The sequence below is a fragment of the Myotis myotis genome, unplaced genomic scaffold (genome assembly GCF_014108235.1).
Source record: "Myotis myotis isolate mMyoMyo1 unplaced genomic scaffold, mMyoMyo1.p scaffold_m19_p_8, whole genome shotgun sequence".
NCBI lineage: Eukaryota > Metazoa > Chordata > Mammalia > Chiroptera > Vespertilionidae > Myotis > Myotis myotis.
In genome coordinates, this window is record NW_023416390.1 from 51,303,741 (window position 1) to 51,317,823 (window position 14,083).

The 14,083-nt window shown below is 37.3% G+C and overlaps 1 protein-coding gene across 1 annotated transcript in view; it reads left to right on the forward strand.

Annotated features, from left to right (window-relative positions):
• Positions 1 to 14,083, forward strand: part of SCN3A (sodium voltage-gated channel alpha subunit 3) — a 110,771-nt gene that overhangs the window by 87,978 nt on the left and 8,710 nt on the right. Inside the window, exons 21-24 of the mRNA XM_036320582.1 lie at positions 724 to 897; positions 9,378 to 9,500; positions 12,065 to 12,337; positions 13,219 to 13,272. Of these exons, the coding sequence (XP_036176475.1) occupies positions 724 to 897; positions 9,378 to 9,500; positions 12,065 to 12,337; positions 13,219 to 13,272 (624 nt within the window). The remainder of the gene's footprint in view (positions 1 to 723; positions 898 to 9,377; positions 9,501 to 12,064; positions 12,338 to 13,218; positions 13,273 to 14,083) is intronic.

A 14,083-nucleotide genomic window follows, 5' to 3' on the forward strand; every position in this document is an offset into this window, starting at 1 on the left:
TATCTCTCTCTCCCTCTCCCTTTCTCTCTGAAGTCAATAAAAATTTTAAAAATTTTTCAAAAAGCAAGTGAGATATACCTGTGCCTTGCAGAGCTTGGCATCTAGGGTTTAACTTTGCAAAATTCAGTACAGAATAAATCAGGACCATGACGAGCCAGATGGACTTTCTCATCTGGTGTTTATCTAACAGATGTTCTCCTCACTGAGAAAACCATTTCCAGAGACATTCTGTAACTATGCTACCTTCCATATCAAATACCATCCACTTGTCCCTAAAAATCATATTAACACTTAGGGAATAAAACATGTATCTTGATTTATTTATGTCTAGTCAATTTATTCTTTCAAAATAAACCAGGTCCTTCAGGGAAACATTCAAGGTCATGTTGGAATAAGTCAAGTCTTCCCCTCATTAACAAAACTTCTAATTATTTTTCTCAGTGTATATTACTTCTCTAAAAGCATGTCTTTGTAGCAGTAATTGAAATAGAGATTTGGTATGAAAGCAAGGAAGAAAGCACATACTAAATCAGTAAAGATACTGACATTTATTTGACTACATTTTCCATTAGTTTTAGTTTTTAAATTTTGCCTGATATCCAATGTTTGTCTGATATTAGCTAATACTTATCAAATTATTGCTGTGTGACCAGTACTATACTAAGTGATTTTATCAAATATATGGGGAAGGCAAGCCATTCAAATAAAATTCTTCATTCACAGGCTTTTGAGGATATATACATTGAACAACGAAAGACTATCAAAACCATGCTCGAATATGCTGACAAAGTCTTCACTTATATATTCATCCTGGAGATGCTTCTCAAATGGGTAGCTTATGGATTTCAAACATATTTCACAAATGCCTGGTGCTGGCTAGATTTCTTAATTGTTGATGTAAGTATACTGATTAATTTTTAGAAAATGATTTCTTAAATAGCAAGTTTGACATTTCATATATATCTATAACTAAAACCTTGACTTTTGAGAACTTAGTTTCACTAATCCTGACACAATTATGCAGTTACCTTTTAAAATATGTATAATAGATACAAAAATTAGAAAAGTCTCATGGAAAACAGACGTCCTAGAAATGTGGACAGTGGTAACAGAAAGTACAGAAATACGTTCCATGCCACAAGAAGACAGCTCTTCTTTTTCTGAAAGTTTAGGAGCTCAAATTCAGGAATAGCTAAAAAAATGTCTGCTAATTGACAGATCTAAGCATTTATCTTATTAACAGTTAAATTAAAGTAAGTTCAAGGAAGTAAAATCAAGACAAGCTTTGGGCCCAGGCATTGTGAGAACTACCTCTTACACTTACTAGGGAACATGTTATTAAATAATGTTAAAATAAATTATACTGTATTCATTCAGTCACATACCCACAGAGACAGTGAAATGCATTTCTAGTCTTAAACCAGTAGTTATATAGCCCAGTAGTAATCAAATATTTAGCACGCAAAGAGTTAGGTGTAGGAGTCCTGCTCTAAACTGATTGTCCTGGGGTGAGTAGTCATAGGAATGTTGGCAGTGGTGGAATCTGTTTAACTTGCAGTCTATTTTTTTTATTTTTATTTTAAGCAATGTAGTGGCACTGGGACAAAACGATAGTTACCTGGTGTTTTGTAGTCTGTGATATTCCATTGCACAAGGCTTCACAGCCTCCCAGCAAGTACCTCTAGCTGTTTCATAGCAATCATAAAGCACTTTATTTTTAGCTCTAACACTTGGCACTATAAATCAATGATTGTCATATGTGTGCATTCATTCTTTTTATCATTTTTGACAAGTATGGACTTATCTAAATTCTACTTTCCTTTCTCTCACACATACTCATAATTCTATAACCAAAATGTGTTTAACCCTTTGAGTTGAAAAGAAATCTGCTGCTGAGTCAGTTTTAATAGACCAGAAATAACTTCCAATTTCCATAGCTGGTCTTTAATGATTAATAGAGATGAGTCTCAATATTGTCCTGAAAAGTTATCCATCAAAGTTAAGTTTAATATTCTCATATTCTGCAGCTGGAATGGACCTTAAAGAATATCCAGCCTTTATTCTAGATAGTTTTCTGAAGAGTTTATTCTAAACTGAAGCCTCAGTTTAAAGAATTTTTCTAAAATAACACAACTTAGTAACAAAGCTGAGATTAGTGTCCAAATTTTCTAATTCTAAATTCAGTGTTCCTTACCCGTCCCCACTCCGAGATTTCATATCTAACTGGTATAAATGTAATATTTTTTTCAGACTGGGCTTGGGATTTAGCATTTATAATCTCTAGCTTCTCCCTGAAATGATGAAACACTAAATATATTTAAGAATCTTCTCTGGTTTGAAAAGATTTTGCCATGTATTAAGAAAATCCACAAATGTGATAGAACTCCAGAAAACTCTGAAGTTTACTGAATATTTACATTTACTGAAAAAAATGTACATTCACTGAAATACTTATTACATTGCATTTTTAGTATTTCCATGTATTTTCCTCATGCAGAAGACATGAATACCATGCAAAAATCTCACAAGAGCAGGGGTATTGTACCATCTTTGTATCCTTAACCACTTTATGTAAATGGTTATTCAGGTGTCTATTAAATAATGTCAAAAATGAATAAATTAATGAAAAAGAATGGTTCCCAAAAAATTACTTTCCTTTTGGTGGGACTGAATTAGTAGATTAGAACTGGGTACTTAAAGCCTTCTGTCGCTGGGTAAATTATATTATCTTAAATGGGTCTATTTTCTTCTTTCTCCTAAAGCAGGAACTGAAATATATGAATTACTGTAATCTCAGATAACTATTTTTTCTCAGACCACGAGGCTAATGTAAATGTAGAGTTAAAACAGTTTTTGAAAGTATAAGTAAAATATATGTAACAGGGGTTCACAATCCATCGGGTATTTTTGCAGTAACAAAACTAAACAGCTATAGAATTTTTTTTTTAAAAAATCTGAGGTATAAATGAAGTATGTCATACCTGAAGGAATATACTTTCAAATGTTGAAAAATTTACTTATGTAAAAAATGTACTCTATTTTATTCGTTACCTAAAAGTAAATTTTAGTGAGCTACCTGTCCAGCCTCAAAACATTCATTCAAATATTCTGAGCACTTTGTTATTGTAGATAAGGGAGAGATAAATAAGACAGATTAAACTTGAGCTTTCACTCTGATATCTTTTTGCTGATCTGACAGGTGTAATTTTGATTCATTCATAATGGATGGCTATTGTTGTGTTGGCTGTTGTCATTATTTTGACAACTTGTGGGAAAAGAGGTCAGTGCCCATAAATAGTCAGGTATTGTTTTTAAAAAATTCTTGTGGCATCTTGGTTGAAAGTCACTGTTCTATGGGAGTATAGAACAGGTAGTAGAGATATAAACAAATAAACTCTAAAAATAAGTTAATAGATTGTGATTGCTGCTATTAAATAATGCAGGATAATAGGATAGAGAATTACTACAAAGTGAGGAACAGGAGGAGAGTATTAGCTAGACTGTCTAGGGAAGGTGTCTTTGCAAAGGTAAATGATGAGGTAGGGTATCTTAGGCCACTTGGGCTGCTGTAACAGAATACGATAGGCTAAGTGACTTATGAACAATATAAACTTTTCAGTCCCAGATCCAGGCACTGGCAGATTCAGTCACTGGGGTGAGTCTGCTTCATGGCTCCTAGAAGGCTTTCTTCTTGCTGTGACCTCACATGGCTGAAGGAACAAAGGAGATCTCTGAGGTCTTCTTTGTAAGGGCACTACTCCCCTTCATGAGGGCTCTGCCCTTACGACCTGATCACCTTCCAAGGATTCCCACCTCCAGATTTTATTACACTGGGGATTAGGTTTCAACATATTAATTTGGGAGTAGACACAAACATTCAGTCTGTAATAACGGGCCAGTCATTCAAAGGCCAATCTGAAGGTCCTGGAATGAGTGTGAGCAGAGGACACTCAAGAAACAGAAAGAAAACTACTGTGCTTGTGTGTGAGGGAACATGGGTAAGAATGATAGAAACTGACTTAAGAAAGGTACCTAAAGGCCATGCAAGAAGTTGTGTGTTTTTATTGTAATTTATTACATATTGTGTATATTAAGTAATTTCATATGTATTAATTATAGTTACAATAGGAAGCTCAGGGAGGGGTGTGTGCAGGGATCTGACCTATAGTTTCAAAATGATCATATCTTGATGGGGAAAGAATGGCAGAGTCAAAACAGGGAGACCAACTAGAGAATTGTATTGATAATCTAGGAAAGAGAAGATTGTGTCAGACTGAGGTGACGAGACTGAATGATGGACTAGATGTGTGGTGTGAAGAAAAGGGAGGCTTCCACAAATAGATTTTCTTTCAACCCAGGGTTGAACAAACGGGTAGAGAATGAAGCCATTAACTGGAATGGGGAAGATCAAAACACATTTGACCAGGCGAGCAGATGGTAGGTGGGAGAGGAATGTACTAAGTTTGAGATGCCAATTAGACATTTAAGAATATATGTGGGCTTTTCTATAAGTCTTGAACTCTAGAGAGAAGCCAGGACCTGGTTATGAATTTAGGAGTCATTAGGTTATAAATGGCATTTGAAGCCCTGAACCTGGATGAGACAGAGAATGTACTAATTAAGAGCCTTTCCTAATAGTAATTAAAACTAATAACCCTAATTTAATGCTTACTGTGTACAGTTGCTACTAAAAGCACTTTATATATATATATATATATATATATATACTCATTTAATCTTAAAAACTGTATGAGTTAGAAACCATAATCACTCTCGTTTTGCAGATGGGGAAACTGAGACAAAGAAAAGTTGTTACTTGCCTAAGTAAATATAGCTAATAAGAGGCTAAGATGAATTGTGTACTCAAATAGTCTGACTGTGCTCCCAACCCCTACATTATAAAACTTATTATCAGTATCTCTTTTGAGTTATAAGTTATTTGTTAATCCTCTTAACACTCATGCGATGTAAGCCTTATTATCACTATTTTGCTACTGAGAAACTGAGGTTTGGAGAGGTCATACATCCAGTAAGTGGCAGAGCAGCCTCTCCCTAGCACTGTGCTCTTTGCCCCATATTTGCCGTAGAGCACACACCTATTTGACATGTTGTGTTGCGCTAGTCCAAGAGTTCCTACACTGAACTCCATGGTGGAATGGCAACAATTGCTAATATGAACACACCTGCCTTGTTCAGCTGGGGCTTTTGTGACGAGAATTACGTTAAGTTAAAAGAACTTCCAAAGGAACTGAATAACCTAAGTTATTGTCATTTCATGTCAATTTCTGATCTCTCTGCAGACATACTTTCATGTAAACAGTTTAGTATGTGCTTTAGCTTTTGCTATAAATGTCTCCTAGTAAGGATGATTCGCTTTGTTCCTTTTTTGGGAAGGATGCAATTCTCTTTTAGCATCATCGATTTGTTAATAAGAAAACTTTCTCACTGCCCATGGTTAATCAGTTATCCTATTAACAGTATAAAATTCTGTATTTCATTCTTTAAAATGTCATGACTTTTAGCACAAAGAGAGTTTAAGTCTTTAATTCTAGTCTTTCCTGAAACCACAACACACCTTTCTAAATGCTTCCTAGATAATACCTACTTTTACTCCTTCTGTATGAGTACATTCATTTTCTTTTCCCTCTATTCATGCATTTCTTCCTGAATTCCATGTTTAGTCTGATGGTGGTATATCTATAAAACCATACCCAATGTCATCTTCAACCTACCCTTCTCTATCACTCCTCACAGCCAGACGATCAGCAAATTTTTCACGTTACCAAATAAAAAATAAATTGGGGACCTGGGTCCTCCCCTTTAGCACTAACACCATATGACTGACTGGACCAAGAAATGGCTTACTAAATGTTTTCTGAAGCTCCAGTCATAACCTCATAAAGTCTCTCTCCTAGAAAGGTCCCTCTTTCTAACGGATATGATATCAGTCATCATCTAGGATTCTAAATAGTGGCAGGAAAGGCAGATAAAGGTTCCCTTATATAATATTAATAACAGCTAATCTTTGCCATAATTCATTTAATCTTCACAACAACCACTGAGGCATCTACTGTTTTGATCCCAATTTTGTAGATGAGGAAAATCATTATGTAAAATGTCAAAAACAATTCCTATTTTCCCAGAAAAAAAAAGGATTAAACCCAAGGATAGATACATAGTTACATACCCCATAAACAGAAGTATTTTTCCAGTATTGTACTGATTAAGGATAATGTATCCGTAAATAAAAATACTGTGATTTATCTTTCAGCATGAATACAGTATTATTTTGCTTTAACCATCTTGAAATTATTGAATTATAGAATTTCAGACAAGGAAGTAAACTTAGAAATGACCTGGTTCAAGGTGCTTGTTTTCTTTGTGTTTGTTTTTTTTTAAAAAAGGTGTTAGTAATATTTAAATGAAATCCCCGTGGAACCCATGGGTCTGTGTGCCATACAGCAGCCTATAGTAAAGCCCCACCAGAATTTGCTCATCCGTTCCCCAGGGATGAACACTTACAGATTAACTCCAGCTTCCCACCACCAAAAAAAAAAAAAAAAAAAAAAATTATAATTAAAAATAAATGGTATAATGACCAAAATATTTGCTTTTTATAGCTTGTGAGCATTGTGGATTTTCTAATCATGTACAAAGTTAAAGACAAATAAATAAACTGTAAAATCCTAAGATAGAGGTAGAGGGATGTCAAAGGCAAAGAGGCAACTCCTGGCTTATAAACTCCCCTTACATAAGAATGAGCTCTCATTCCTGACTGATATTGCATAGGAACTGTGCTTTACTTCTCACAGACACTGGATATCCTTCCCCCCATTCTTGCCGTAAACCTTACCCATCCCCGTTGATCAAACCCCAGCAGCTCCAGCATCCCTCACCTCCCTTCTTCATCAACAACCCTTTGCCAGCACCCCCATGGCAGCTTTGCACCTGGCCCTCACCAGTATCTGAGCCCCGTTTCAGCAGCTGCCTAGCATAAAGGACAAAATGACTGTCCTGGGGCGGAAGAGAGGAGGTGTACACTATGTGTCCTGAAGCTCCAGGTGCCCTTGCTGTAAGAAATATTGATTTAGTCCGCATGCAAGTTGAGCCTGATGGCGCTATTCATGAAAAACCCTCCATTTCATGATGTGTTGAAGAGGCCTTTTGTGGTCTCACAGGTCTCACAGTGTAGATTATTGTTTCTATGTTCTGACTTCTACTGCAGATACAGACTTTACTCTGTAAGTTGTGAGGGTGCATTATCCCCGTCTGTCCTCCTGCAGAGCTGTAGAGAGGTGGATGAAGGGACTCGCTTTCCTGTGGAGACTTTCAACCAGTTCTGTTTTCAGCGCCATCCATTACCTCCCTATTTGAGAGGAACTTGGTGCCTCCAGGTTCAGCCCCTATTGAGAGGCCATTGAAACAACTTGACTTCTGCAGGCACTTGGGTTTCTGCCTGGCTGAGAAAGTAATCATTCTTGTGCTCTCCAGAGTCCAGAATTTATTTGTATTGTATTAAATTTATTGTGGTGACGTTGGTTAATAAGATTATATAGGTTTCAAGTGCAAATATCTATGATATATAATCTGTATATTGCATTGTGTGCCCACCACCCAGAGTCACATCTTCTGTCACCATATATTTGGTCCCCTTTGCCCTTTATTACTTCCCCAGTCCCCTTCCCTCTGGTAACCACTATTTTGGTGTCTGTGTCTGAGTTTCAGTTTTATATCCCACATATGAGTGAAATCATATGGTTCTTAGCTTTTTCTGAATGACTTACTTAGCATGATATTCTCAAGGTCCATCGATGTTGCAAATGGCAGTACTTCATTTTTTCGTATCCAATTATTTATTGATGGATATATATTAAAATTGTATAGTTCAAGCCCGGCTGGTATGGCTCAGTGGTTGAGCATTGACCTATGAACCAGGAGGTCACAGTTGAATTACCAGTCAGGACACATGCCTGGGATGTCGGCTCCATCTCCAGTAGGGGGCATGCAGGGGGCAGCCGATTGGTGATTCTCTCTCATCATTGATGTTTTTATCTCTCTCTCCCTCTCCCTTCCTCTCTGAAATCAATCAAAATTACATGCACTTTAAAAAATTATATATTTCAAAATTACCTTAAAGAATATTAAGGTTTTCACAATAGTTAACTCAGTAAAGTGAGTTTTTGCATTACACAAAATGACATGAGGCCCATTAAATTAAAGGCAATTCAATAATTCCCAGCTTCCCCAGCAACACACCCAGCCACTCAGTCCAGTGTCGGGTGGTTATGTGTCAGTGGCGCCTCCTAGCCTTTGAACCCACAACTTCCTAACCTGCCAGTACCTTTGGGTTCTGGCTATTACCATTTCCTTTTCCATTCAAAGCACAAACCTCCTTACTTTAGGGTTTTGGAAATTCTGCAGCCATTTACCTCTAAATAAAAGACTAAGTTGGGAGGGTGGAGGAAGTCTTCAGTAAGAAGCTCCAGAAATAAAAAGGGTTGTTAAAGCCTCCTGAGGCAAAGGAACCCAGAATATAGAAGGCTGTGTGTTCTCTAATAACTTTCCCATCTTTCCAGTCTTCTGCGGCAGCAAACACTAGACAGAAATGAATAGCTCAATAAATTATCCTGCCACTAGTCAATTTTAATTTCAAGTCATTTATTTTTCTGTTCAATTTTGTGAGATGTATGCTAAATTAAACAATGAGGGGACAGTGGCTCCAATTCTATCTGCCCTCAAAAGATTGTTGGTAGGTTCACTTATTATCCATTTCCAATAGCATCTTTCACAAGAAATTAAACCCTAACTCCCTTAAGCCATCCAATGGATGCATTGACTTGATTACATGGCAAATGCCTCCACTATGCATAACGAAGATACTACATAAATTCAGGAGAGAAACATGGTTCCTAATCAATGATATTAAGCACAGATCTATGGAGGATATGGCTTTTATACCAAAGCCTGAATTATTAATGGTATACAGAGTGTCCTAAAAATGTATAGCTCAATTTTGGAAATGAAATATATTTTAATAAACACTACCTTTAATATGTACTCAAAGTGTGTGTATACATTTTAGAAGAATACCCTATATATATGCAGAAGTAAAACAAGGGCTCCATGGGCGAAATATCTAATCAGAGGAGTTTCCAAATGTTTATAAAAATGAGCAAGGACTCCGGTTTCGCTGGTAAGGAAAGCAATAGTGTGAGAGGAGGCTGGCCATGTAAGATGATCCCACTATGTGGGAGATGAAAGCTGCCAAGATATGTCTGAAGTTGTATATGGTTGCCATTGAAGACTCGGCCATATTCGATGCCTTCAGCCAGCAGTTTATTTCTTGGTGGACTGATGAATAATTTTTCCTTTTGTAGGTTTCTTTGGTTAGCTTGGTCGCGACTGCACTCGGCTACTCAGAACTTGGTGCCATCAAATCCCTCCGGACACTAAGAGCTTTAAGACCGCTAAGAGCTTTATCCCGGTTTGAAGGCATGAGGGTAAGAAGGCCAAGAGCTCTCTGATGATTCATGTCAGCATTAAATGTAGGTTATGATTTAGATACAGAGTGGGGTCATAGTGTCTTGAAATTTATTTAATGGGATTACAAAGTTTCAGAGCAGGAATACTAGCGATCACTGAGCCGAGCCTGAAACTGAAACAAGCCTTCAGAAAACTGTGGCAGAAGGACGACTAGAGTCCGGGTCTTCTGACAAAAGTTCAAGGATGCTTCCAAAAACCATTTATTTCTTTTCTTTGCTTATACACATGGAAACGACTATTTACTACTGACATTCATCCTAGGAGGGTTTTGTGGGTTTTTTTTTCCCTTCAATAGGTAGTTTGATTCCTCAAAAATTACGGGTGATGAATGAAAGGTAAAATGGTTTTTGTGTGCTTTTACTTTTTCAATTAACATCAGCAATAAAAATAGTTGTTAAACAAGAAAACAACACTAAATTGTAGCCTCTGACAAAATCTATATATCCAAAGAAAACAAAGTGGGGGGTTAGGGTAATTAAAGATTGCAGGCAACCCCTGGGGTTTGCTTTATAGATCTCCCTTTGAAGTGAGCATTCTGAATGAGGTTCACTTTTTCTATAGCACTCGTATTTTCCTCTCCTGCTCTCCTCCTTAGTGTATATTTTATGCATCTAAACATACAGTACACACTTGTATACACACCCACTTGCAACAAACTCAAAATACTACTTAGTGCAGAGGCCAGCTTTGTTTAATCCAACTTATAAAAGCACAAGGATATTGAATTTCTTCTAGGCCATAGGGCTTTTATGTTAGGAGAAGTGTGGATACTAAAAGCACCTCAGCCTTGACTTTGAGATTCACTCTTGAGGGTGAATTAAACCACTCTCCAGACTTTTCAGATCCTTGCAAGGAAAGAAATACTTGGTTTGTACATTAAAATTTTATTATACTGAGAGTTGATAATGGAAGTCACAAGATAATATTAATAAAATTACACAATTTCAGGTTCTTTTCACACCAATTTTTTACCATTACTGACATTACGTAAGCCCTCATCTGGTTGTATGGCTTCATATTAATAATTCATTTTTGAGGGGACATAGCAATTAAATGAAACAAAAAATATATATTTGCTTTAATCTGAGAAAAATACTCTGTCATTTTTAACTCAGTCATATGGCAAAATTAACATTCCAGCTATAAAATATGGTAAAATATATAATGCATTTATTTGATGACAAGAGAATTTGTGGAGGCAATTTTACACAAACTTTAGTAACATAAAACCAGATTTCAGTATAATATATTTGACTTAATTTCTAAAGGAAATCAAATTCAAGTAGCATATGACAGTTTTGGATTCCAGGTTTTGATGTCAATTTAAAATTTTTTGGTGTTGATTTCTAAGATAATATTTATAATATCCTATATAATAAAAGACTAATATGCAAATCAACCAAACAGCAGAAGGACCACTCACTATGACACGCACTGACCACCACTGGGAAGATTCTCAACGCAGAAGCTGCCCCCTGGTGATCAGTGTGATCCTACAGGGGGAGCGCTGCTCAGCCAGAAGCCTTGCTCACGGCTGGCCACCACAGTGGCAATGGTGGGAGCCTCTCCCACATCCGCAGCAGTGCTAAGGATGTCCCACTGACAGCTTAGGGGGATCCCGGACTGTGAGAGGGCACAGACTGGATGAGGGGACTCCCTCCCCCCAGTGCATGAATTTTGTGTAGTAGGCCTCTAGTTTTTAAATAAAACAATAGTTTCACTTAGTGTAAATGCTTAAAAAATAGTCCATTATAAACCAGATTCTATTAAGAAAAGATACTGTTGATAGCCCTAGAGATTTCAAAATACATCTGAATCTCTTCTGAATTTAGTTAGAGGAAAGATGACTATGACTGAATTTCTCCTTAATGAAATAGGTCAGCCTGGTGAAGTGACATGTGCCACAAAGTGAACATTTAAGAGAGTTGGAATAATAATGATGGGGACAGATTCAGTACTTTCATGTCCAGAGATAAATTTCATCTCATCTCCTAATATATTTTTTAAATTGAATTTATCAATAGGATAAAAAAAAAAAGACTTTGCAAATTCCTAATCCTGTTTTTACATCCATGACAAGTTAACTTGTGCTGTGGATACAGATTTAATGCATCATTAATATTTGCTTATTTGTAAAAGGTTTAATCACATTTTCCAGTAATCAATCATCTATTAACACTCTTGAAAATTAAAATGTATTGCTGAATGGTGATTATTTATTTTGTTGGTACTTAATGTTTCTTTTTTCCCCAGCATGCAAACATTTTCTGACTCCATCTGACTATATTAGGTTTTGTTTATTTCTTTTCATGCTTTGACATATTGTTTTCCTTAAATCCTTTAGCTCTTTAGTTATGTTTGTTTTCCTTCATCAAATATGTCCTAGAAAATACTAGAAGAAACAACTTGTCCATCTAGCTTTTTATTTTATTTTCACACCCATTTCAGTATTAAATAAATGAAAGGAATGGTTTCCATTTTAACGATTCGTAAGCTGCCTTATCCTCATTTCTTCTTGTAGGTGGTTGTGAATGCTCTTATTGGAGCAATTCCCTCCATCATGAACGTGCTCTTGGTTTGTCTCATCTTCTGGCTGATCTTTAGCATCATGGGTGTGAATTTGTTTGCTGGCAAGTTCTACCATTGTGTTAACACAACAACGGGTATCATGTTTGAAGTTAGTGAAGTCAACAACTTTAGCGATTGTCAGGCTCTTGGCAAGCAAGCTCGGTGGAAAAACGTGAAAGTAAACTTTGACAATGTTGGTGCTGGATATCTCGCATTGCTGCAAGTGGTAAGTGCTGCTGTGTGAGTTTTGAAAACATTTTCAAATGTTTCAGTTAAGATCATTTCTCTGATGCTCATTGTTTGAATGATTAATATCTAACAGTACAAAAACAGTTGATGATAACACCTATACTACAAGCTTGACTTGACTATAAAGATGTTTTGCAATTATTTTATCATGAATATTCCCCAGAGTTCAGCTTTTAGTGTGTTTTGATGTGATTTTATATTTCTGCTTCCTGTATTTCCTTATAATATTATGGAGCACTACTGTGCCATTAGCATTTCTAAGTTTTTGTAGCAATCATTACCAAAGGAACAATCTTATGCATTAAAATAACAATGTATACTAGTATATTGAGTAATGAATTAAATGGATGGATTATTAGCCATATAGTTAATTATTCCAACATATAAAGAGTATGGTTCTAATATATGTGAAAATGCAAACTTATGGAGTGAATTTAAAAATGAGTAATGTTTAATAATTTTGACTTAATTGACAGTATATTAACTAATCGATAATTACTTAATGAAAATGACTGAATTGTGTTTAAACATGTCACAGGTTTGAATCACAGAGCACACCTTAAGTATGAAAAAGATTTGAGATGGAGATGGGGTTTTATGAATCAAGCATCTAGTTAAATTTTAGCTTAAAAAAAAACAAACAAAAAAAAAAAACAAAAAAAACCTTCCAAGAGAAACAAAGAAAACAAGTCCCAGACTCAAAATAAAATCTTGTTCTACTTTAGTTTCATTTCTTCATTCAACTCCATAATATTGTACAAAAATTTATTTGTAATAACACTATCATGTTTTCATAAGGTAAAATGCATATTCTTGGATTAGGTTTTTATGCAGAATTTAAATATATGTTGTTTACAGGCCACATTTAAAGGCTGGATGGACATAATGTATGCAGCTATTGATTCACGAGATGTAAGTGTTGCTTAAAAACTATTTATAGCTACTAGATATTTCATAGTGAACATCTGTGATAATTTAACTGAAAGGCCCAGAATTTTATATTAGACTAGAGGCCTGCTGCATGAATTCATGCATGGGTGGGGTCCGGCTGGCCCTCATCAGGGCCCATTGGGCTGGGGCAGCAGGGCGGGGGGGACTGTGGGAAGCTGGCCAGCAGCCCCGCCCCCTGGTCGAACTCCTGGTGGATGGGACAATTTGCATATTAGCCTTTTATTATATAGGACTAGGGGCCCGGTGCACGAAATTCGTGCACTGGGTGTGTGTCGGGGGGGAGTGTCCCTCAGCCCAGCCTGCCCCCTCTCACATACTGGGAGCCCTCAGGCGTTGACCCCCATCACCCTCCAATCGCAGGATCGGCAGTATCAAGCCTGGGCAGGGGACCCTCATTTCCCCCCATCACTGGTTCTGCCCCCAGCCCAGGCCTGAACCTCTGGCCCAGGCGTCAGGCCTGGGCAGGGGACCCCCAGACCCCTCCGATTGCTGGCTCTGCCCCTTGCCCAGGACTGATGCCTCGGCCAAAGGCGTAGACCCCCATCACCCTCCGATCGCCTGATCGGCCCCTTGCCCAGGCCTGACGCCTCCACCAGAGGTGTCAGGCTTGGATAGGGGACTCCCATCTCCCCCCAATCACTGGCTCTGACCCCCGCCCAGGCCTGAGGCCTCTGGCCCAGGAATCATGCCTGGGCAGGGGACCCCCATCTCCCTCTGATCGCTTGCTCCACCGCCCACCCAAGCCTGACGCCTCTGACCCAGGCTTCAGACC